General features: G+C 35.6%; 1 protein-coding gene across 8 annotated transcripts in view; it reads left to right on the forward strand.

Annotated features, from left to right (window-relative positions):
- PHF14 (PHD finger protein 14) overlaps positions 1-27207 on the forward strand; it is a 114445-nt gene that overhangs the window by 57159 nt on the left and 30079 nt on the right. For 3 of the 8 annotated variants that reach the window (XM_040965006.1, XM_040965007.1, XM_040965014.1), the window contains one exon: positions 20240-20357. In XM_040965006.1, the coding sequence (XP_040820940.1) occupies positions 20240-20357 (118 nt within the window). The other 5 variants (XM_040965010.1, XM_040965009.1, XM_040965011.1 and 2 more) reach the window with 5 other exon arrangements.

Consider the following 27207-nt stretch of genomic DNA (forward strand, 5'->3'; position numbering starts at 1 on the left):
TTGTGTCTCCCTGTCTTTCTCTCCCTATCTCCTTCCTCCTCTCTCAGTTTCTGTGTAATTCTGATTTGCAAATAAGTAAATCTTAAAAAAAAAAAAATAAATGAAACACCACCAATGGGCCTCTGAAAAGGATGGTAGGTTATATCAGGAGAGAAGAACAGGGCTAGGCATCAGAGGAGAGCAACTGCATGAACATGAGCTGGGAACCCAGAGGTTCTGCTGGGGTGCTAGTTGGACTGAAGCAGAGACGTCTAGAAATGACATGGTCTCAAGACAGCAGACTTTGTGGTTGTATTTACTCAACATAAGTAAGATATGAAAGGCTGCTTTATAAGATGCTGTTTTTCTTATAGCTATTACTGTTTGTTAAAAATATAGTAACAATAATTATAAAACTAAAACTAGAAAATTGGGGGTTTATATTGATAAGTATGAAATATTTTCTTCTTATTTCCTGTAAATCTGCCCCTTTAAGGAAACAAAATTGATTTTGCGTACAGTAGGTCACCTTTACGCACGGTTTCAGTGACCTATGAATCATCATGATCTGAAGATGTTCAACGAAAAACATTTAGAAATAAGCAATTCAAAAATTTGATGTTACCTTCTGTTCTGATTAACATAATTGTATCCACACTGTGCTCCCAGCTCAACTGTATCAGGGTGCTTGTATTCAGGTAACTCTTACTGTGCTTGGTGATGACTTTAAAGTGTGAGAATAGTATTCTAAAGGAAGCGGGACGTAAGTCATGGAAAGGCAGGTTAAGCATGCTAGTTGGTAGTAGAGGTGCAGGGCATGTTAGAAAAAATCTTATGGGGTTTGTCAATAGCTCTAGTTTCAGACATCTTAAAATATATTGCTTGGACATGAAGGAAGGCCACTATATAACCATTCATATGTTTTTGCTCAAGTTCAAACAGTATATTCAGGGATTTGGGGCTGGCCCTTTCTGTTAAAGCCATTATTGCTTTTACTCTTAACTTTTTTTTTAAAGCTTAGGATATAGTGGACTTCTCTTTGTGAAAATGTAGCACTAAACCATTTTTTCAGGTAGCCATTTATACAATCAGCCATAATTTACTGTAATATTTCCCTACTGATGAAAATTCTTTTTGTGTTTAATTTCCATTCCATGGTGATATCCTAAAGTATATGCATATTTAAATTTTTGTGGGTAATATTATTTCATTTGTCACTGGCATGAATGTGTGTGGATGTTATTAAAGAGATTTTTGTTAAACTAATGGGTAGAAATTTGTATTCTAATTGTATTTTCTAGCTGTGAAGTTTAATAGTCATATGTTGATTAGCCATTTGATTTTTTTGTGAATTGACTTTCCATATCTACTTTTTTTTATATGTTACTTTTTTTTAAAACAAATGGATTTCTCATGTCTTTGTATAAGTTGTAAATGTTTTCTCTCAGCTCCTTGGTTTTCTTGTTTCTTTGCTGTTTTAGCTTTCTTTGCCAATAATATGTTTTACCAACTTGAAAGTTTATGTATTGTAATACTTAAATCTTAAAAAATAGAAAGCAATCTAGTATTATTAAATATACAACTAATACACATTGCTTGGGCATGAAGTACATATTAATTACTTTTGGTCTTTAGATAATATATATGCAGGTTTTCTGAAGTATTTCAAAAGTGGTTTGTAAATTATGTATCTATACAACAAAATGCTATTTCATCTTACTACAAGATATATTTGATTAATTTAAAAGCTGCAGGTGAAAAAGACTGTTTCAGACTTGTTACTTTCATTATTTTTCATTTGTTTTGTTTACTTAGTCATTTATTTGAAAGGCAGAGAGAGAGAACTCTCTCACCTGGTGCTTCATTCTGCAGACCCAAGCAGCAGGCCTGGGCCGGTTGAGCCTGGAGCTCGATCTGGACCTCGCCCATGGTGGCAGAGAGCGAAGCCATCACCTGCAACTCCTAGGATGCACATCAGGGGAACTGGAGTCTAGAGTGGAGCCAAGATTCAAACCCTTGTAGTCTGATATGGGATGTAGGTGATACAAGCAGAGTTTTAACCACCATGCCAAAAGCCCACCTCAGAAGTCCTTACTTTAAAACAAAGCTGACTACAACTTTTTGTGCAATGTTCTAGTCTTTGAAGATGTTACATATGTAGTTGATGTTTTCAAAGACAAATATTATTGTTTCACTGGTGGAAGATACTGATGACCTCTACTTAAAAATTTATTTGTTTTTATTGGAAAGGCAGATTTGAGAGAGAAGATCTTCCATCTGCTAGTTTACTCCCCAAGTGGCCACAGTAGGTGAAGCTGAGATCATCCAAAGCAGGAGCTAGCATCTCCTAAATGGGTGCAGGATCCCAAAGGTCTTGGACCACCCTGCACTGCTTTCCAAGGCCAAAAGCAGGGAACTGGATGGGAAGGGAGCAGTTGGGACAAGAAGCAGTGTACATTATGGGATCCTGATGCTTACAAGGAGAGGAATAGCCAATTGAGCATTCATACCTGGCCCAGTGATCAACTCTTAATTGCTAAATTCAGTGGCCTTTAAGTATTTTAAATACTCATCCTCTTTGACTTCATGTCAGCATTAAGCATTGGCAACCAACAGTCCTCCCTAAAGCTGTGTTTTTTTAAAGTCACATTTTTAAAATTCCTTCACCTGTTATGACTGAACTAATTATGTTGTCCCAGTGCTTTAGTACCTTCCTCTAAAAACTGAACATAATAATTTCTGCCTCTGTAATTGCTTTGAGAATTAAATTAATATGTATTCTTAAATACACAAGTTAATTATCAGTTACATAACGTAGCTAAATGACCAATGATTGGATTAACATATGTGTTGAGGGTAAATTCCTTATGCACGTTCAGCTATTCTGTCCTGGATTGATGCAATACCAGCATCTGAAGTTTAGATATATCTATTTTCTATCCAGTTATCTTAATAAAATGTGACCCTGGTGCTGTTATACTTGAATTTGTCTTAAAGTTTCCTGTGTCTTGTAAGATAAAACTGGATGTTATAAAAGAGCTTGTAAGGCCCTTTAAAGCTGGTCTCTGTTTTTTGTCTTTATTCTGAACTACTCGCAGCTTCAGAATATTTATATATAGATCTTTACAAGCTAGTTTTATAATAATAGAATTTAACAAAAGGAAATATTCAAAGAAAGGAAGAGTATATATTATTTTAAAATGGTAAGTTTAATTTGTAGTAAGAATATCTTCTTCACCACGACCATACAATTCCCAAACTAAAAATTACTTGAAACAAGGATGTTTAAGTAGCCAAGGTACTGTTTATCTTCTGCAGATTGTAAGAGTGCTGCATAGGAATGAAAACATTTATCTTAGAACAAAAATGTGTGTTATCAAATTGTTATGTTATAGATGGCTTGATACTGGCAGGGAAGCGTATGGCTTTGTTTTAAGGATGTTAGATGAGTAAAATGTCTCAAGTCTTACAAAAGTTTGAATAAGTTGATTTAAGTTTTGAGAAGGTGTTTTTTTTTTTTTTAATTGGAAGGGCAGATCAGATTTATGAAGAGACACAGAGAAAGATCTTTCATCTCTGATTCACTTCCAAAATGTCCACAATGGCCAGAGGTGACCCCATTTGAAGCCAAGCACCAGAAGCTTCTTAATGGGCCTTTCTTGCGGGTTCAGAGTCCCAAGGCTTTGGGCCACACTCTGCTGCTTTCCCAGGACGGGAAGTGGAGCAGCCAGGACGTGATCTGGTGCCCATATAGGATTGTGGTGCTTGCAAGGCGAGGATTTAGTCATTGAGCCATCACGGCAAGCCCACAATGAATTGTAATTTTAAATAGAACCTGTTTTGAACATACATGCACAATCGTAAATGTTTAAAGATTTTTTTAATTGGAAAGGCAGATTTTTAGAGAGAGGGAGATACACAGAGAGAAAGATTTCCATCCATTGGTTCACTTCCCAGGTGCTGCAATGGGCTGGAGCTGAGCTGAGCCAGGAACCATGAACTTCTGCCAAGTCTCCCATGCAAGTGGAGGGTGCCAAGGCTTTGGGGCATCCTCCACTTCTTTCTTAGATCACAAGCAGGGATGGGATAGGAAGTAGAGGAGCCAGGCCACAAACTGTCACCCATATGAAATGCTGGCAGATGCAAGTCAAAGATTTAGCCACTAGGCTGCTGTGCTAGGCCCAATCTTAAGCATTTTTCAATGGCTGATTAGTATGTCACTGTGTATAACATGAGAAACCATGTATAACCTTTGCTTAGGAATTATCATTTACTTAGGAAATAAACATCAGATTGTCTCTTCAGAGACAGAATGTAACTTATGTATTTGTTTATGTATCTAATTTCGATTAGATCACCAGCGAACTGAAAAGAGCATCATGAAGTAGACCAGCAGTGTTTGATGACAACTTTCTGTGTGCCTTGTCACCTTGAACTTTCCGTCCTGACACCAGGTGTTTCCAGTCTCATGAATTTTTTTTTTTAAGATTTATTTATTTTGATTAGAAAGGCAGATATATACAGAAAGGGAAACAAAGAGAACAACTTTTTTCCATCCCTTGATTCACTGCCCAAATGGCCACCAATGACTGGATCTGTGCCTATTCAAAGCCAGGAGCCAGGAGCTTCTTCCAGGTCTCCCATGGGGGTGCAGAGTTCCAGGGCTTTGGCCCGTCCTCCACTGCTTTCCCAGGCCACAAGCAGAGAGCTGGATGGGAAGCAGGGCTGCTGGGACAGGAACTGGTGTCCATATGGAATCCTCTACTCCTAAAACTGTATTATGAGTATTTGAAACTTGTTCTTTTTATATAAACAAGTTAAAATATTAAAAAAAAATGCTGACACTCCTAGATGGCATAATACTAATGTTTAAGATATTTTTTAAGTAAGGATGTCTTCCTTAATCATATGATTTCCCTAGTCTTGCAGAGTCCATTTTAGTGCTTCTATTCTTCCTAAATATTGGCTTCTGTTGGTAGACGTTCTTGTAAAATTAGGTTGAAGACAGCCTTCTGAGGACTGACCACGCTTGCTGAACTAAAGAGCAAGATCATGCGTGTTCGTTATTTATTAGTAACTCCAGCCAATGAAAAGGTATTCATTTTTACCCTGCGATTTTTCATTTTTTACAAAGACCTGAAGATTCCACTCTGTGGGGAATGAAATTGGCTCTCTTTTCCTAGTCTTTTACAGATATGTCATACAGCAGGTTGCTTTTTGACCTTTGACTCTGCTATAGGAGTGTGATTGCTGTAATATTTTATCTAAGAGGCAAATTACATGACAGACTGAAAACAATGGGCCTGTAAATAACCAAGCATTGTTTGAATATATGGGTTTTTCTTAATCCTGTTTAAAAGGAATTAAGCTTCCTACAAAATAGACACAGTGGGAAACTGAAGGAGATGTTGTTTTTAGAGCCCACCAAGTTCTGCTGACGTTTCCTGTAAAGGGTTTCCTGGAATTCTGACTTATTTCATGCCTACCACAAGAAGCCTCATCTTCAGGTGATTTTAGCCAATTCAGTTGATTTTATCTTGATATCTATTTGTTTTATTGATAGTGTTATGTCTAACAATGGTAGGCCTGGAGCTGTGTGTCCTCTTTTATTTATATTCCCACATTACAGCGACAGAGAATTATTCTGATATCTAGAATAGATTATACATCCTGTAAGTAAAAGTGGATGTTGGTAGATTCCAGGTTGTACCAGTACCAAATCTATTATAGATATCCCTAGCTGAATCTCCTTATAAAGATGGATAGATTTATCTAATTCATTCATTTGTTCATTCAGTCATTTAAAAAGCAGTTGTGGGTGGTGGAGAGGGACAAAGATATCTTCCATCAATGGCTCAAACCCCAAATGGCCACAATGGTTGTGGCTAAGCCAGGCTGAAGCCAGGAGCCTTGTGCTCTGTCTAGCTCTCTGCATGCTTGCCAGGGGCCCAGACAAATGAGCCATCTTCTGCTGCTTTCCGAGGCTCATCAACAGAAGCTTGGTAGGAGCACTGCTCATCTGGGATGCCAGTGTCTAAGGCAGCTGCTGAACTTCTACATGGCAACGTTGGCTCTTGAATTTCTCTTTGTTTTTTCTTTTCTTTTGGGTATATTTAAACATTTATTCCTTTATTTTAAAGATATTTTTGGAAGGGTACAGTTATAGGAAGAGTAAGAGATAGGAAAAGATCTTCCAGCCATTAATTCACTCCCCCAATACCTGCAGTGGCTGGGTCTAGGCCAATGCAATGTCACCAGACTGAAACTCTATTTGAGTCAACCCCATCCATGGCACAGGTCCGAGTACTTGTGCCATTTTCTGTTGCTTTTCACAGAAACATAACGTATCACAAGTGGAGCAACCGACATTGGAACTGGCAATCATGTAGGATGGAGTTACAGATGGCAGCTTCCATCTGCTGGTTCATTCCTCAGATGAGCACACCAGCAGGTGGCAGACCAGGCCAAAGTCGGGCAGTTTGAACTTCATTTGCATTGTCCCCCATAGCTGCAGGGGTCTCCAGCATGGGTGGCATGCTGCACGTGGTCCTGCCAGGCTCTGCGTTAGGAAACAGCTGAATCACTAATGGGAGCCATGGCTTGGAACGGACACCCAGATAAGGGAGGCAGGCGTCCTAAGGAGCTACCGCAGACCTCCCTGGACATGTGTGCTTGTAACACATTTTTAAATTAAGTTTGATTATTTTATGATATAGTTCCGTAGTCTGGGATTTTTATATTTGTTACTTTACACAGATCGAGTTCCCTTGTTCTGAGGGGCCAGTTGAGTTTACCATTATGCAGTTTAATTTCTTGGTGAAATGTTAATTCATGGCTAGAGGAGAGTTTCAAAGATTCAGTTGCTCAAAAACCTACCTCAGTTTTAACCCTCCCCAGCAATATTCCTACCGTGTTCTTATGCCACAATTGTTCGAGTGCTTTTCCTTATTGAAGATCCATTGTTAATGCCAGAAGTAGGGTCTAGATTCATTCCAAGTTAAAAGTTCGTCTTCCATTCACATCCTCAAAGTTCATTGCTTTTATTCTTTGTATCTAGCACAGGAACTGGCTCAGTATCATTGCAAGGAATAATATTCAATAAAGTGCACACCCAATTCATGGCACATTTGTCTCTCTCTCTCTTTTTCCTTTTTTTTTTTTTTTTGTCTTCTTGGTCATCTTTACCCTTGAACTATCAAAGCATCCATCATGTGAAAATGAAGTCTTTAACATTTAAATATGACTTGCAAAGATGATATGTTTGAGTGTGGAGGAGGGAGTCTATAGTAATAGGTACATGACTGTAAACAGTTTTAGTTCTGAGAAATAAAGTGTTAATTTACTAAAAATTAAAATGTAAGTAGAAACATTTCTCTTAAAAGTTTTGTTTGTAAATAACATGCAAAAAATATTAAAGCTTCTGTCAGATCTTATGGCATCTTAATGTCATTCACAGATCTTTAATAATTGTCAAACATTTTTTGAAAGTCTAGTTACTAGATATTACTTGAAAGCTGAGAATATTAGAATTTTTTGGTAACAATTTTCATCAAAAACATTTCTTAATATTTGTTCTCTCCCTCTTACCAAAAAATGTCTTTTTTGTTAAGATTTTTTCATCACAAAGATTTACAGAAAAAGAGACGGAGATCTTTCATGCACTGGTTCTTCTCCCAGATGACCTTAGCTCTGTCACATGTTCTTAGTTCCTCTAACCTCCTTGTCTGGTAACAGTGGAGACAGTCTGAATTGCAGTCTCTGTGGGAAGTTCACTGGAGTCCTCACTGAGTCCCAGAGCAGGGTGGGTGTCTCTCTTCATTCCCTGCTCTGTCCTGCCCATCATGTTACTGCATTCCTTAAGTACCATCGTTCCATCTTGGAATAACAGAGAGGCCTCAGTCTAAAATTTAAAATTTATGTTTTATATCCTGTTTTGTTAAAGATGTATTTGAAAGGCAGAGTTCCTGAGAGACAGCAGGGGATGGTGAAAGAACTCTATTTCAGTCTGCAGCTTCACCCTTGCGATGATCACAATAGGTGGAGCTGGGCTGGGCTGAGTCTCGGGGTCAGGAGCCCCTGTATGGGTGCAGGAGCACAAGACTTGGCCCATCCTATCATACTCTGCCAGGCACATCAGCAGGAAGCTGGGTCAGAAGTGGGACAGCCAGGACTCAACCTTGTGCCCATGTGGGATGCTGTTGCTGCAAGTGGTGACTTTATCTACTTTGCTACACCACTGGCTACTTAGCTGTCCCTGTACTAAGAGCACTGTTACCTTTTTGCCTTTTACCTGGGTTTGTAAAAAGCAGTGCTGAGTAATTTAACCTAAGTATCTTTAGATTTAAAATGATGCTTCATTGTACATCAGGAAGAGATTAGAGTCTAAGAAGAAATTAGAAAATAAAGAGTGTTATGAATAAAATTTGTCCTAAAACTGTTTTGTAAAAATGCTTTCCTAATAATAAAAATTGGGAAAGGTGCTTACTTTTCACAATCCTCATATTTGGGTGATGAAGGTAGCCCAGCTACAATTGAATTTTTCCTACTAAATGGGTATTTTGGATAAACTTTGAAATAAAAGGAGAATATTTTGTTCTATTTTCTTGCTTAACTAGAGTGATTAGGTGTTGCCGTTAGACACAGGCATCGCAAATCTGCCTTACACAGTCAGTGTGTACTATATGACACTCATTGTGTAAGTCACAGTAACAATAAGTGTTTAATTGTATGATTTGTAAATAATTTGTATTATGTCATCAGTGTTTGCACTTTAACTTTTTTATTTTAAATAAGTATTTACAAGTCATCTGTGTTTAAAGAAAACAGAAGCCTGAATATAATACATAGTGAAGTGTGGTGTCTCTAGGAAATGCAGTTTTAGCTGAGGCGAACAGCATAATTTGATGCACATATAGGAAGGAAAAAGTTCTTATTCAATTATTTTCAATAAATATTTTTGTAAAGTTGTATCGATTTTCCATTGTAGTGTATTAATAGTATTACTTTATACAAGGGAGTGATTATTATTGGCACATATAGATTATAAATCATATGAAAAGACAAACTCTGCTGCTATCTATAATTCCAATTTTCCATTAGCTAATTAAATAGCCTTATTAGTAAAAATCTCTAATTTTTTCATCTGTAGACAAAGGGCGTTTATGTCTTCTTTTTAATCAAAAGAGTTTCCAAAACAAACAATATGCAGTGGTGAAATGAGTTTGAGTGTGAAGTTTGAAATCGATAGCAGATTTCTGTCTGTAGGGAAGAATATGTAAGATTCTCATATTTTTTAGCACTGTGACCGAACCCTAGGGAAACATTATTTTTTTAAAGTCTTTGGGCCCAGGAATTATACCAATGATATCTCCTTACTCCATCCCAAACTCTCCCAACTCTGTTTAGCCCTTTCATTTGTTGACTGTAAAATATTCACATCTCCGTTTTAGAGTTGAAGTCACTAAAATATAAAGATGCTAAACTGATATGAAAACAAATTGCTCCCCTTACCTGTTGATTACATTATACAATTACATATTAAAATGTGGTTTCGTCCTTTTTAGATGTGTATATGCACACGATAGTAGTGCTCACTAAGTCTGCTGGCTTAGTTGCCGACCTGTTATGTGCCCGTCAGTGTACTGTTGTTTTCCATATTTTATCTCATTTAATCCTCACTAGTTTCTAAGTTAGATGTTGATTTTATCTCACGAGTGAGGAAACTGAGAGCTACTTGCTTGAGATCACATTCTTGGAAAGCAACTGAGTTAAAAATTTAAACACAGGCAGTGTTGGCTCTGTAGCTCATGCAGTAATGATTAAATATACTGCCTCTTCACCCTACACTGCCTTGGCGTGCTTGACTTTGTAGGGGCAAAGTAGAACTTCCCCTTGTCAGGCACTTCCCACTGTACCGAGGCAGGATACACTGATTGTCACTGGCATGTGCATCAGTGAAGGCCTTTTTTTGATGTATTAAATTTTAAATAGGCTTGCCAGGTGTGTATAGAGAATTACAAAGTCAAGATATGATCTGCGATTTAAAATACACGGTATCCTGTCGTGGGATGATAGGAGCCTAAAGAAACCATATGGGTTGTTCTGACACTAAGAAAACATGGAATATTAAATGACATTTAGGATGGAACAATGGATACTTCTTTAAATTTTTTCAAACTTGAATTACATGTTTTATTTAACTGAGATTTCAAAGTAGATTCCCATGATACTTAACATATCTCTATTCAAAGCCATGTAAGTTAATTCCGAATATATCTTCTCAGTTTTCTGGCTTTTTCACATTATTTGTGCAGGCTAGCAAGAATGAGTTGCAGTTTTATTATAAGTTATATGGTTGCTTCCTCTGGCATTATGCTTCTTCATTAGTGTTTAACGTGTAGATGGTAGGTAGAGCATTTCTCAGAGTCGGTGTGACCTCACTAGCCAACACGAGAACCAGCTCTTCCTGTTCTCACATGTTGACGAATAGAGTATCTCCATGAAAACCACACTTCCCGCTGCACTCCCGTTCCCGTACCAGTTGCTTTTGGTTTCTTTGGAGCTTCAGTAGTTTTGCATGGCTGATCCCTTCAGTATTCTGTTTGTGTGTGTGTGCCACTTTTCACTTTCTTTTTCTCAAAGGAACTTAGAAGCATTTAATCACATCTCTCTAATAGTAACATGTAAAAAAAAATGATTCTTCTCTATGATGTGTGACTACTTCCCAGTTGTACCTCATCTTCTAGATCTAAGTATTCAAAGGAAATGGTGAATGTTTGTGTTTACTACTCTAAAAAAAAAAAAACCCTGTTAACTTCTAGACACTAAACTTCTAAAATTTCTGTTCTGAAAAAGATACAAAGGCAAATAATCAAAACTAAGCATTTCTGACATATTCTTTTTAGGAAGAAAGGTGGATTAGAATAACTTGAAAATTTTCTCCCTAATGCTATATTAACCAGCCTTGTTACAGTATGATTTGCTTTGGTGTTTTAGCAGTCACATGTGTTCTGAATTATTCTCAGAGCACCAGATTCTTTGATGAGAAACATGAGCTAACTGCTCTGTTTGAAGAATAATTTTGACCAAATATGTTATGTTTCCCTTTATAAATACTTCATCATTTATTGATGTATGAAAGTGTATATATGTATATAAATATATTTTACTTAGTTTTGACAATCAGACATTAATAATAATAATAATAACAATAATAATAATGGAGGCAACTGCTTCATCTGGTAAAATAGTTCCATTACAACAAATAAAGGCTACACAAAATCGTGGCATTTAGTTCTAGGGTGTCTGCTCTCTGGACCTGATCATGCTGTTTGAATCTATTGTAGTATTGTTAGTATGTTTCATAAGACATCGTGCAGAGCTGCTGTGATCTTTAAATGTTAATGTTCTTTTCTTATCACTTTACTGTGTAGATACCCTTCATGAGACCCAACTCTGCCACAGCTCAACCTCGGAGGCAATCCTGGAAACCTCTTTTATAAGAGTGATTTTTAAAATGTGGATAAAACTCTCAATAGCGTACATAAAGTAAAGGAGAACAGCTATCTTGTCCTTTCCATAAGCTTATCACTGCAGAAAGTTGCCTTTGCTTGTCAGGTTTGAATAGAACATAATTGATTGGTTTGTTGTTTGGACTGACAAGGCAGCTAGTCTGCCTTTGTGAATTTTTTCATCTACCTTTTTTTTCCTTGTATTTTGCACTAATCAGAAATATTTGGTATGTGCATTGCTGAAAAATATCTTTGGAGAATTGTCCTACTAAGTAACGCCTTTTCCTCTTTTGGCAAACGATGGTATACAGTGTTTGAACTTATGGAAGAGTGAGTTATGGGACTTTAACACAACACGCTGCTCCTGTTGCTGAACGATATTAGTAGGAAACAAGAAAGACAATGCTTTCCAACTGTCTGCTGATCTGTTTCATCTTACTGCTACATATACATATGAAATGCTGCATTACAAGACAACTATAGATTCTTAATATAAAGGTCATACCTATTTATAACATTCAGCAAAATTGAAAGATCGGTGAAGCATATGCCATTGTTTTTGTCTCAATTTTAGCGTAAAAGCACTAATAATATTAGCATGACATTTTTACAACTTCAGATTTTAAGCTCTTCGATACAAATATACATGTATTCATTTTTAGAGAATTTTTTAGTAGCAACCAAATTTATTCAGTCCTAATTGTTTTAATATGAACTTTCTCTGTTCAGTAGAATTGTTTTTCTTGAACATAAATATGTCATTATGAAGTAAACAGAGACACAAAGCTTACTGACTATCCAAACTGCCACCTGAAAGATCTTCATCAACATCTGTATCTTTGCAGAGATTTACAGAATTAAAACTTGGTCCTAATTAAAACTTAATTCAGTCAACGACAGAATGATGTTTACTGTTCCGTCATTCAATCTTGAACTGGTTTGGAAGAGATTCTCTTGTGAAACTGAAATGCACATATACATGTAAATTGTCAACTGTCTCTTGGAGTTTCCTGACTCACAAATGTGGTTTTGAACCTTTTTCCAGGTGTAGTGATAATTGAAAATAGATTAAGTTTAGAAGTAGAGTATTCAGCATTGTACAGCTAAAGCAAGTTATAATGGTATGGTTGCTGTGTTCCAGTAATCTGTTGTCAGAGTAAGAACCACTTGATCAGAATAGTTTAGCAAAAGTAAAATATGGATGAAATTACACATGATCTGAATAATTTCCATAAGGATAGCATAGTATTGGACATAAAAAATATTTTTTACAAAACCAGTAAGCTGTTTTTTCCCCTTAAAGAGTAAGTGTTATTTATCACTGCATAGTCTTAAGTGAAAGTTGATAATTCTTACTGTAGCTGAACTCCAGCAAATTTTAAGAATCATTTTTTTGGATGAAATATGCTAATACCTTAGGTCTGGACTCTCTTTTAATATAAAGGAGAAGTTACTAGTGATCATTTCATCTTAGGATTTTTTGGGAAGCAGTTAGACCAGTGATTTGGGTGCCATTTTGAATTACAATTGTTTTCACCTTGGTTCCAATTAGAAAGCAGTATATCAACATTCTGCATTTTCATGTTTTTTATTGGCAGAAATGTTTATTTCATACGTGGTGCTGTCACTAAGAATCTACATGATTTTACAGTACTGATTAAAATTCATAATTTACAAGAAAATGTGCACTGCCAAGGTATAGTCAACTGAAGGACTTTTGAAGAAAGTAGAATAAAACACGTTTTGCTAATAATGTGCACACTTTTATATTTCCAATGTGTAAAATTAATGCTTGTCCATAGTTGATCCATTTACTATTCAGTTAGTGTGCACGTGAGAAAATGTGTACTTATTGGCTCCTATCTTGCAGGTTCATGTAAGAGTAAATAACATATCAGTTACATGATGGGTATTTGTCGCGCTGTAAGAAAGCAAAACAGACAAACAAAAACAGTAAAACTTTAGGAAGGAAACTTCATCTCCTCCTTAAATACAAGAATTTTGTAGTATGAGTAGTGGTTCTCAAGTGCAACATGAAATTATTTTAAGATTTATTTGTACTTATTGGGAAGGCAGATCTACAGAGAGAAGGAGAGACAGAGAAAAAGATCTTATATCTGTTGGTTCGCTCCACAAGCGGCTGCAATGGCCAGAGCTAAGCTGATCCAAAGCCTGGAGCCAGGTGTCTCTACTGGATCGCCCACCCAGGTACAGAGCCATCCTCTACTGTTTCCCAGGCCGCAAGCATGGAGCTGGATGGGAAGCGGGGCAGTTGGGATACCAACTGGCGCCTGTATGAGATCCTGGCACATACTAGGAAAGGACTTCAGTCACTAGGCTACCACTCTGGGCCCCAACATGGAGTTTTTTTAGAACACAAGTGGTTGCCCCATTGTCTGTTGTCCTTCTTGACCATAGGATTCCCTCCTGCAGTGGGACTATTTAATCCAGTATGTCTGGATGAGGTGTGGAAGTGTATTTACATCCCTGGCAGCTTCTCAGTTGATGCTGATACTGCCGGTCTGGGATACTGCTTTGAGAACCATTTGTGTTTAGTATTGTGCTTGGCCTTGACTGCTATGGGAGCGTTGTTTTAATCTTCTTAAAAGGGTCCTTAGATTTTAAACCATATGAGCTTTTAGATGCAGAATAGTTTGTTTCAAGTACAACACATACAAAAAATTTATTTTCATGAATTCCACTGAAGGTTTATTTTACATGTGGAATAGAAACATTACTGTTTTAGATGGAAGAGAATCAAGGGATGCAGACTTTGTCCAGACACTTTTGTTTAAGAAGCAAAGACTGGAATTTAGAATTATGTTTGACATGAAAACAGTTCAGGCCTAGACTTTATTCATAACTTTAGAAATTAAATTTATATAATACTTACATATTGTGAATTGCTGGTTTCTTGAATGTTTTATAGGTATGTTGTTAAAATAGATTGGTGACTGATAATATGGTGTGACTGATAATATTTATGCTCATTGTCCTATTTCCCTGTCTTTACCCTCTATTGTGTGATGAAAATCACTTAAACACTGAAGAGTGACATTATTTCATAAAGGAAACCCCCCACTGTCTATTGTATTCCTATGTTCACAAAACCCTTTCAAAGGATTCAGAAAGGCTGCACAGCAGAGTAGGATATTTGAAATATGAATTTGTCTTTAATTTTCTGAAATAGTTGAACTTATTTAAGAGACTAATGTTAGAGTTGCCTGGCATATGAGAACAATTTTTTTTTTCCTACCTGTCTGAATCAGCAGTTTGTAAAATTATAGCATTAAGGATTGTGATTGCTAAGATAGGAGTGTTCTGCAGATATCTTACAGAAAGCGTTCTTTGCCTTAGTGTTCATGCTAAGACTTTGTGTAGGCCTGCCAGTAAGAGTCACTGCCATCCAGGGTACATGAAATGTAACGACATTGTATTTTCTTGCTGGGCTTTGTAAATAAAATAAGATTGACCCCAGCCATTATTTCACTTATCTCACTTACATTGTAAAACAAAAATCTGCGCTATTAATTAGAGCATAATCAGTTAATTATGAACAGAAAAATGCAAAGTTTTGTAGCACCCATGCCCAGCAGGTTGTACTATTGGAAAAAAAAATGTCCAAGGGCATGAACAGGTGGAAGTCAAGTGTATTAAGGAATAAAGCAGACGTGTGTCAGGTATGAAAATGTCTAATCATTTCTCATGCTGTGAAGAGGTGCTTGAGCTTACTACTTTTTTATATATAAAATGTTCGATTTCTTGATTTATTTTTTATTTCTACTCTGTGTCTGATGTGTTGAGTGACTCTATCCTCTAAGTGACTATTAAATATGGTTCTGAGTGTGCATAACTGTCCATGTTCTTTTACACATTATATACATTTATATGCAGAGAATACATCTTATCTTGCCACTCATTTACTCATTTCTGCTTGTGATAATGGTGTTAATAGGTTCAAGTCTTTCATATTAGTCTTATATTTGTGAAATATTTAAAGATATTTTCTGATTATTTTGTGAACAAAATGCTCATGTAGATTGCACTAAAATTGTGTATTATAAGGAATAAAATATTGTACTAATTGATTTGAAGTGTTAATCTAAAATTGGTAATGAAGAGTTTTGTGTAAGCTTGTATTATTCTAAGAGTGGTTTAACTCATGGGCTACTGTTCAATAAAAAAAAAATCACTACGCATTACGAGATTTTTGTGGGTGCTTAAGCTGCCAGTGAGACTGTTGTTTTAGTAATGCTAATAATCATGGCCAATTTTTGAATCTTTTGTATGAATTTTTTTTTTTTGTAGAATTGAAAAACTTTGAAAATTCAATTGACCCATCCCCTTGAAACTTACTTTGTTTTTCAGGTGGATTAATGTTATAGTGTATATTTCCAGAATCAACTTACTGTTTTATTCTGTGTAAGCTTGGTGGAGATCTAAGTAAAATTTTCACTGGTATATGGTCGACTTCGTTGTGAAAACGTACACCTGTAAAATCTTACTGTGGATTTTGCTTCTTCCTGAAGTTTCGCTTATCATCTAACTGTTAAATTGTGTGCGTAGGAGGTACACTTAATTGCTTCAATTGGTTTTTGAAGATGTTATTTAGTGCGCTCTCCTAATGATATTATCATTAGAAATTAAGGAATGAAAACTTTCTGGAATACTGCTTCTTAGGCAAAAGAGGAAATATAATTGTTTCTTTTTGTCTACAATATTCTAAGTGGTCAGGTAGACACCTGGCTGCCTGTTGTATGAATCATGGCACGTTTGAAGGCCAGTCATCTTGTTCCTCTTCTTAGTCTAGGATGCTATGCTTAATCATATGCTAAGTAAGTACTAAAATACTTAAGTAGTATGTTTATTTGATTGCTGCATTTTATTTTCAGTGTGTGAAAAATCATACTTAATCAATATATTTATAACTGATGTGAGTCTGATGTCCACATTATTGTGTTTGGTAAGAATTTAATAAAACAATGTTTCATTTTATTTTCTAAGTGAAATACATCTTATGTCATTTAAAGCTTTAATTTTAGCATGCTGCATAATGTCATGTAAGATAAAGGATACTTGAAGCATTCAGCTTGGATTTTATTTTAAAAATGCAACGTTCCTTTGCTGACTAGTTTTATATTTTTAGCACTGTGAAATGCTTTCTCTTTATCTCATATGTGCTAATGGTATAACAATGTGTATTTATTATATAAACATTTAAAAAGTTATTTAATAAAGTGTATTATGCTCATCATTATCATTTGAGTCAAAGACCACTTTTACATAAGTTTTTAAACCTTTTTTCCACAATTTTGATAAATGTACACTATTTATAGCTGCAATGATGTTTTTCCAGGTATAATTAAGAAACAGAGGTAAAGACTGCAAATAAAATTGGTCCATATTACAGCTTTTAGGTATCAGATAATTAAAGGATTTTATGTGAGTTTCTGACTTTAAAGTTTTTTCAAACAATTTAATGTAAAACCTAGCCTGAATTTGTTAACTAACAAGATTTGATAAAGTTTCCAAAGTGGCTAAAGCAAAATAGTGGACTCAAGTATTTCATAATTTTGACCATCTGCATTGTTCCTTAGATCAAAGGTTCTCAGTGGTATTTCTTACATTTCCCCATAGTATTACAGTTCTTGTAAATTCTACTAGAATTCATTAGTGTCATTCAGAATATTTTTCTTACCAGCATCTAAAGCTATGGTTTTTAAAATGCAGTGTTCTGTGATAAAAAATACAATCAAAATTATTTTTTCACATGGGATTAACTTTAGAAACCTGTAGAAAGAGAGTATGTATGCATATTTGTTTGTTAGCAAATCTTTTGAGTTCAAGATTGGGTTATTTCTTTTGGATGTTAATAGTTGTTAATGGTATTCAACTACTTCTTTTTACTATTTAGAGTTAAATTTTTTATTCATTGCTGAGTAAGATATTTTATAGAACTTTTCTATCACACCTAGTTATTTGGAAACATAACACACTTAGGCGTTACACCTGCAAATTTAAGTCTTTTTGAGAGGCCTGATTTATGAAGAAAATGAAAAATTAGATAATTTTAAATTGCATATGCTTCAAATTATCTTCTGACAGAGCTGGCATATAAAATCTTTATTTTCCTGTTTTCACAGTCTTGATTTGAATGATAGCATGGTTTTACAAGTAAATGGAAGTTAGTAATAGACTGGAAATTTGACAGTTTTGCAAAGTTGTTCTTAATATATTAGCTGCAAATCCATCCTTACCAGCAAGCATCATCCTTGTGCTTGAAGGTCATAAATAATGAGTATTGGTTCTTTTTCATATTTATCATGATTTTTGCCTGGAGTTATTCCCTAGAAATCACAATTTGTAAAGGTTACTATGCAAGCACAAAATAAAATCACAGTAGTTAGGTTGGAATTTGACGTGAACCAGGAAGATGCTAATATTCTAAGTCTGTTTGTGTCAAAAACTTAGATTATTAGCAATTGAATCCACTTGGAACTTTGCCCATAAGACCTTGAAGTAATGGGGGGAAAAGATGATAATCAACAAACAAAGTTGAGCCAGCCAGTGAAATTCCCTCCCTCTTTCTCTCCCTCCCTCTTTTCCTTCCTTCCTTCCTTCTTCCTTCCTGTCTTTCTTATCAGTTTACCTACCTAACCTCAATCAGTTTTGGTAATCTGCAATCTAAATGCACAAATTAAGTTTGGATAAATGGTGTTTAGATAATTACAGTGACAGTATCAGGAAGCAGAGGCTAATAATTTCCCACAAGTAAGGAAGAGCCTGAAAATTTTCAAACATTGAATATATGAACTCAAATGAAATACTAATAGTGCTTCATGTAGGAAAGATAGACATTCGTGTATAGCAGAATCTGTATTCAGGCTGAAGACTGTGAGATGGCAAAAAAACAAAACAAAACAAACAAACAAACAAAAAAACAAAAAAAACCACCCTGTGATTTATTCTAATACCGTATCCAATGTGATTGAAATATTAGTTTTCATGCATGAAAGAGATGTGAGAATCAGCCATCTGAAATCTCAGCCTGTTAATATACTTAGAAATACTTGTGCTATGTGGATTCCAAAATCCTCATTTAATGTAATAGAAATTTTAGCTGCTGACAGGTGAATAAGATGTATTGAGAAAGGACATAAAGTTGTGTGGACTTAACATTTGATCTCTACACAGCAACATATTTGTTATTTTCTATTACATACCTGGGACAACAGGTATTTGAACATTTCAGCTATTTTTGATGGATTATTTTTAATATTTTATACTAGTTAAAGTGCTAAGTTTATTTTTCTCTTCTTATGGTTGAAGGTAAAATAAACACTTTTTTCCAAACTTGTATTGAGTTAAATGGTTTTTGGAAAAACACATATGCTTACTTTACTCCTAAGTAATAAGCTGTAGAAGAAGTGTGTGAAGTTTTGACGTGTGGTTATGTTCAGATAATTTACAACTGAATACATTATATGAATTTCTGAAATATCCTGTTTCCCAAGTGAATCCGAGATATTGAGTTTTTGTAGCATTATACAAAACTTTAATTAAACATAAAATTTTAGATACTGTGATCATTTGTTAAAATCTGTTGTTTTTCTCTGTGTGCTATTCACACAGCAATAATTTCTTCCTTTTTCCTAAAAGTTAATTGAATTGTAATTTTGCATTTTGTTTAAGTAACATGTGTCTTACACATTTTTCTCCTGTAAGATTGTTGGGTTTGTTGGCTGGTGAAGTTTTAAGTTAGTACGATAAACAATATAGAGAATCTGAACATTTGTAGAGAAGTATCATTTACTTTTAAAAACACACAAAATGAAGACTGTTACACTTCTGTAAGGTATTTACATCTTTGTCATGTGTTAAGTTTTGATCTTGTTATTCCAACTAATGCAAAGTTCTTTTTACAAACCATTGAAATAATACAGATTCTTCTTCATTGTCAGCAGGATGAGATTGTCTGAAACAAAGAATAGGTATGGTAGTTTTCTTAGATTTTGTACCTTCTAGGTGACAGAGATACTACCAAAACATTTATTAGTAATTATTTTTAATGTAGGCAAATCAAAAGCACTTTGAAAAATGACATCAAGTTTGAGAGACCAATATTCTTGGGTGGTTTCTTATCCTTTTGTGTATTTCAGTATTCTGTGATTTAACATGTATCATTACTTTATATAGGTTGTGTCAGCAAGTTTATAATTTATTTACTGTGTAAAGGAAGATGAAGTGTAAGTTAATAACATTGATTACAACTGAGTAGAATTCCTTACAGTACCCAAATTTTTAAAATAACCACAATGTGTTGCACTGAATTCATAACCTTGAGTATTACATAGGTATCTTATCTTATAATAATATATTATTGTATTATGTTATTAAATGCTGTAAAATTATCTGATAGGAAATGATTATTTATGTTCAAGACTGAAATGGTTATGGTTGTTTTGAGGACAAGTGAGTATACACTTGCATTCATTGTCATGCTTTCAACAGTTATGCCATCACAGTGGATGGCTACTGTTTTGTCAACTGAATTGTAGTTGTATTTTTTTTTTCTCTAAGGCTTTTATTACAGGTTAAGATTGCGTCTCATAAATATTAAAGCAATGAGCTAATGAACCAAGGATAGAATTAACTGTGCTAAACCTGAAATGTGCAAGATTTTCTCTTTGATTTTGAAGCAGCTGGTTTTTATATTATTTAGATATGCCATACATTTATTTATCCTGCAGGTGTGATGAGTGTAGACTCTGCTACCATTTTGGCTGTTTGGATCCTCCCTTGAAAAAGTCTCCTAAACAAACAGGTTATGGATGGATATGTCAGGAGTGTGATTCTTCATCTTCTAAGGTAAGGGGAAAAACATCTGTGGGAAAAAAGCTGCTTCCCTGAAACAAAATAGCTTTTCCATATCACACCATCAGCGTTCCAACTAAACAAGTTTGGAATCTGTGTGGCCCATGCTTTAATTTGATGCATGTTAAGAATATATCACTTTATTCTGTTACTTTATGGAAAAAAAAAAACTTAAGTGATATAAATTTCCTCTGGGGAGAATTTTTATTTAATGTTCACTACAGTGCTGAAACACATTTAGTGGTGCTTTTACAGCCACAAAAGTAACCATGTGCTTGTTTGCCACACATCAGGAGTGGCAGGAACACGCCCCCCTGGGTCATACTAAATTAGGTTAGCCAAGAGAAAAGCCAGTAAAATTCAGTTGGTTTTGCATATGGATCATCTGAAAATACACTTGGAATTGAAATTCTTGTTCTGTAAAACAACTAGATTTCGTGCCTTAATTAGTATTTTTAATATTTGTTTTGTTTTTGATAAAGTTGTTTAGTGATTTATGCCTGAAAGAAACTTTTATTTAGAAAATCATCATGATTCACAATTTAAATGATAGCATTTTTTAAACTAAATATTTATTTGAAAGACAAAAACAAAAGGAAAACAAAAATATATTTTTGAGGATATAAATATATTTAAGGATATATGTATACACACACACACACACACACACGAGGGGAGAGAGAGAGTCCTGCTGCTGGTTTCCTCTCCAGATGCTTACTGCTCATGAATTCCAGGCTGCTCCTGAAGACAGAGGCTCAGTCCTGGTCTCCTGTATGGCTGGCAGCATGTCAGAGCTGCTAAGCCATCCCCACGGCCACCTGGTTCTGCGTTAGTAGGAAGCTAGAATCAAGAGCTAGGGCTGGGAATCCAACTCACGCATCTCTGCATGGGATGGACGTGTCTTAACCATCAGGGCTAGTGCACATTTGAATTGCACGTTTCATTAAAAGTGTGAGTGAATAACTAGATTTTGGTGCTTTGACTCCTTTAACAGAAATATTGAATATGTTTGAATGAAGTCATTTTGGTCAGCTGTGGCTTAATCAAGGTGTTCTTTCTTAAAAAGAAAATGAGTTAGGAACTATTACTGTGGCCTAACAGGTGAGGCCATTGCCTGCAATGCTGTAATCCCATGTGGATCCCATATGTCTCACCAGACGGCTGCAGTAGCTAGCCAGAATTCCATCTGGGTCTCACATGTGGGTGGCAGGATCCAAGTACCTTGACCATATTTTGCTGCCTTCTTAGGCAAACTAGCAGGAGACTGGATCTGAAACAGAGCAGCTAAGAAGAGTTTGTCCAGGTCTCTTGTGTGGATGGAAGAAGCTCAAGTAACTGGACCATCTTCTGCTACCCTCCTAGGTGCATTAACAGGAGGTTGGACCTTAAATGGAGCAAGAAGGACTCGACCTGACATTCCTATAGGATGCTAGCATCACAGGGGCAGCTGAATGTGCTGTGCCACAGTGCCATCCCCTCCTTGCATGGTTTTGATTTGAACAATGGATGATGATGTTAACTTTAACCACATGATTGTGTGCCATTCTTCTATACTTAGGAAAGTCACAATATCCCAAATGGGTCCCATTTTGCATCCTGCTGCTCTGCTTTCCATCCAGCTCCCTGCTAGAGGTCTGGGCAAAGCAGTGGTTGATGGCCCAAGTGTTTGGTCTCTGGCACTACATGAGATTCCCAGATGAAGTTCCAGGCTCCTGGCTTTGGCAACCATCTGGGGAGTGAACCAGCTTATGGAAGATTTCTCTCTCTACCTCCAGTCTCTCTATGTAACTTTGTCAAATAAACAAATAATTTTTCTTTAAAAAAAGAAAAGAGTGATACTCTTCAAGAAACTTGAGACTACTTATACAGTCTATTCCTCATCAAACTTTCATGTTCTGTTTTATTCAGTGGTTATAATTTGCAATCTTCAGTGGGTTGCATTCATTATTATTTTATTCAAATCACACCAAATTTGGTTACTGAAAGCCACTTCAAGTTGGTTTCAGGTTCCTCCAGATATGATTTCATTAATTTTTCAATATTTGCGCATTGAAAAATTTTCTAGCTTAAATTGTTCCCCTCTCTTCCCCACTTTTTGAGTCCATCATTTCTCCAAGGACCATGGTTCCTTTCAGTCAAGAAGGGTGTTTAGAAACCAAAATATTTAGTGCTCATTGGTACTGGGATGTTGGTTCTCCTTGTTCTCACTAGACAGCCATGAGGACTGTATAGATGCATACACACACATACACACAAACACACACACACACCTCTCTTATTTCTATGCTATCATAAATATTGAAAACTACTGCGCTTCTATCCCTTTTCATTTTTTAAGTCATTACCAAAAAAACACACCTCTATTACCTTTAATATGTGTTCTTCTGTGATCACGCCCTGAATTTGGAAAAATGTATTCCCACTCTCTCTCCCTTCCTCACATGGATACCTATTTGGTTGAAAGTCTGATGATTTTTAGACTAAATTATTCACGAAAAGAAGACAGAAGGTTGAGGGAGAACCTTTACACAGATTTATGTATGAATTTTTTTGAGCTCCCCAGCTACTTTTTGTGAGTAGTTGAGACCAGGAACTACCAATATACCTATTTTTCAAACTCTTCAGTTTTCAACAAATTTCAACAAATTAGCATTTCAAATTTGCACTTTGCATTTATATGTAACATATTAAAGTAGACAGTAGAGGTAAGGTATTTTTTTTTCAAAATTAAGACATGGTTCACTGTTTATTCTTTTCTATGATATACTTGATACAGATCTCGAATTTCTGTCTGCCAAAACTCCCCAAATGAAGATAACTTGCCTTGACATGGTTGAAGGAGCATGTGTAGATGTTTATTTTAAAGCTGCTTGCACCAAATCATTATGCTCATCACTGCTGCCGAGGACTTAGGTGTCCATCTTGTCACTTCACACTGACTGTGCCACTTACTCCCATGAACGTCTCATCCTTGCTTAGGCTCTGTCCTCTGAGAAATCAGTCTCCAGAGCCTGCCGTTATCTCACTCCCACAACGTGCCCGAGCTTGGAGATTGCCATTCGATTCACTCTTACTTGATCTTTTAAGTATACAGATGTTTTGAGTAGAAACATGTACATTCAAATGCATGGAAATCTCATCTGTCTCATGGAGGGTATTTTCTGGAACTACAAATGCATGACACACTAGCTGTGGCGAGTTTTTTTTTTTTTAATTAGAAATCTCTGGATATAAGGAATAGGATTTTAAAACTTTGTTTTATTTTCCACATTTCTGCATTGACTAATTGGAATGCTAAAACTGATATTTTGAAATGACATACATAAATATTTTTTTTTCAGATAGAGCAGACATTCAGAATTGTGCCTCTTTAAATATTGAACAGAAAACCTCTAAGGAGTATCTCTCCACAATACATTAAACAAGCATTTAATTGAACCTCGGCTTACTGAAAATTGAATGTCTGGATTTTATGTATTGTGAAGATTTATGAAAAATATAAAATTTAAATGAATTATCCTTTAAAGTTCTTTTAAATTTGAAGCATGTAAATGACCCATAAAAAAGGACTTTTGAATATTTTAACTGTGCGTTTGACCTCGGGAATTTTATATGACATTAGATTGTATTTAAAGTTTTTGATTTGAGCATGGTTAACAGAGAAGTTATTTACATGTAAAGCCTATTTGTGTAACAACCATTAATGCTTATAAAAGTGTGTTTTCTCAGCTTAACTGAGTTTTGCTTCTTTAGTGATATAGGCATATGCTAATCTGGAGTAAAGTTGCTTGTACTGTTTCCTGCATTAGACTCTCACAAAACAAACCGGTGGTTGCTTTCACACTAACTGAAAGACATGGTCTTCTTCAATGATAGCTGTGGTTTGAAACTTAAATTTTAGACTTTTCTCTTTGATCCACTAAGTAAAGTAAAGTTCACAAACTTCAAATTTGATTGTTGATTCTAAGATCTTGTCCTAGACTAAATGCAGACTACTGCCAGTAGCTCCAGTATGTCTCTGGCAGGCAAAAAAAAATTTTAATAAGTGTGTGTATGAATATTTCCTTTCCCTGATTTCTAATTGAGTGGTATATTTTGTGATTAGTAATAATGATTTATCAGTAACAGTTCCTGTAATTATAGTTACAACTGTGCTTTTAAAAAGGTGTGCTGTTTCTTAGACTGAACATACATTGCCTGAACTGAACTTACTGTTTAACTGTTGTTTGTAGCCCAGAGGCCATTTACTTGATTGTCCTCATTGTGTTTTCTGTAACCTATCCCTAAGCAATATTTTTATAAGGTAACAAGTTTCAGTAAAATATATGTTGCTTAGTGCCCTTCTGAACAGCAGAGTTGGAGTCAGTACTGATGTTTGGTTCCATAACCTAAAGCAGTTTTAATGAGGACTGAGTGATACATTGACCATGTACTTCAAGAAATCATGGTCACAGATTAAGAATCTTTTTGAAAATGTGATTTATTTGTTTCCAATAAAATTAGTTGATGACATACAAATTTTGCTATGGTTCAATATTGTATTCATTGAAAAGAATAATTGAAATCTCTGAAAATAGATCATTCTGTAATAATTTGCCATTTCTTAGTTACATTTATATAAACTTGAAAAACCAAACCACTCTCTAAGGAGGCGTGTGGCCCTCAGTGCTGTGGATACCATATGACGGAGACCGAATCATGGCTGAGCTAAGCAATCAAGTTACAGGGGTAGGAAACCATACACAGAAGTGCCTTTTGAAATTCACCAACTTGATACTCTTCATTAGCTACTTAAAAAAATGTTTATTTAATTTATTTGAAAGTTAGAGTTTATGCAGAGAGATATCTTCTATCCACTCATTCACTCCCAACTGTCACAGCTGAGCTGGTCCAAAGCCAGGAGCCAGGAGCTTCCTCCAGATTTCCCAAGTGGGTGCAAGGTCCAAGGACTTGTGCTATACTTTGCTGCCTTCCCAGGCTACAAGCTGGGAGCTGGATCAGAAGTAGAGCAACCAGCGCTTGAACTGGTGCCTGTATGGGATGCCAATGCCCAAAGCGAAAGCTTAGGCGATAAGCCCTGATGCCAGCCCCCTAAGGAGACTGATATATTGATGGAGAAGATATATTGATGATATTCCAGTAAAAGTTCATTATGCAGATATGATTAAATAAATATAACATTTCATGCCTAATTTAAATTAGAAAATGTTTAGTTATCCTTTAAATGAAATCTTGTTTTTAAAATACATAAAATACATACTTTTCATTTTTTTCCTTTTTTCTTCTTATTTCTACACTACTTTTCTAAAGTAAATTAAGGTCAGGGTGAAATTACCTATATTTTAAGATTTTTTTTTTAATTTCTTATCAAAAAGATGAAACAATCATTGTGGAGTACTTGAACAATTTAGAAAAAATAGGAAATGTATTTAAATCATGTGAATGTGTAGCATTTGAACATAGGATATGGTTCTGTATCTTACTACAACAAAGTTTTAAAAACTTGGAGGCATATCATACTCTGGTATGAAATGATTTCCTGTCATCTAATTGTATAGATGAAAAATTTCCATGCTATATACTTATCTACTTATTATGTGTTGTACAGTATTCCTTTTAACAAATATTTCTCATACTACCATACTACTATTGCTAACTATCAGTCAATGTTAATTAGGGACTGAAAATGTATAATTCAATCTAATCCTTACAATAGCCTTTAAGATAGTTAAAGTTCTCATCTCACTTGTACAAATTAAAAATTATGAGACTCAGAGAAAGTTACTTAGAAAATAAATGGTAGAACATTGATTGAAACCTATATTTTGGTTTTTTTAAAAAATTATTTTTGTTGGAAAGGCAGATTTATGGAGAAAGGGAGAGACAGAAAGATCTTGCACCTGCTGATTCACCCTGCAAATGGTTGTGATGGCTGTAGCCGAGTCTATCTGAAGCGAGGAGCCAAGAGTTGCTGCTTTCAGGTCTCCCGCAGAAGTAGAGGGTCCCAAGCTTTGGGCCGTCCTTACTGCTCCCCGGGCCACACGCAGGGAGCTGGAAGGAAAGTGGAGCAGCTGGGACACCAACCAGCACCCATCTGGGACTCCAGCGCTTGACGGGGAGAATCTAACCATTGAGCCACAAGCTGGGCCCTCACACCTATATTTTGGCAAATAGCTTTTACATATGCATTGAATTAGGCAGCTTCTATTCCTTTTTGCAAGAGGTTCTCCAGTTAGACTTTTGTCATAAGATCGTTTTAGGTTTTTATAAAGTAGAAATTCAGATTTTTCTTTTCAATACTATATGAAGTAGGAAAAAGGACAAAAAAAAAAAAAGAAAAATATTTGTATTAGGTAAGATATGCTTTGGTCTTCCTAATGGGTAGAGGGATAAAACCTCTATCCACTGTTTTAAAACAAAGAAATTGCTTCAAGATGACCTTGTTGTAAGTGAAATATGGAAAAGTAGACATTGGTAATGAGAACTCCTTGACACTCTTTGTCAAGTTCTGTGAAACAAGCCTCGGTGCTGGGGAGGGGTGCGTGTCAATGAGGACCATTTATGTAGACCCAGCACCTAGCTGGGGGGAGTTGAGGGAAAGGAATATAAAAGTGAGACTTTTTTTTTTTAAATTTTGAGTAGAGGCCCTGTGTTTTAATTGAGTCATAGGTTACTTTTTAACATGTGTCATGAGTTGTCAAGTTTGAAAACCTGTAATATGAGGCGGCGCTAAAGCCAGCTACATCCAGTCTCTGTATGGATAGTTTGACTTTCCTGATTTCTTCAGCCATTTTGTGTACATTCAGAAATATTTTATATTGTTTCAACATCAGCATTCTTTTAC

The sequence above is a fragment of the Ochotona curzoniae genome, unplaced genomic scaffold (genome assembly GCF_017591425.1).
Source record: "Ochotona curzoniae isolate NIBS_2020 unplaced genomic scaffold, NIBS_Ocur_1.0 scaffold_3835, whole genome shotgun sequence".
In the NCBI taxonomy this organism is placed as follows: Eukaryota; Metazoa; Chordata; class Mammalia; order Lagomorpha; family Ochotonidae; genus Ochotona; species Ochotona curzoniae.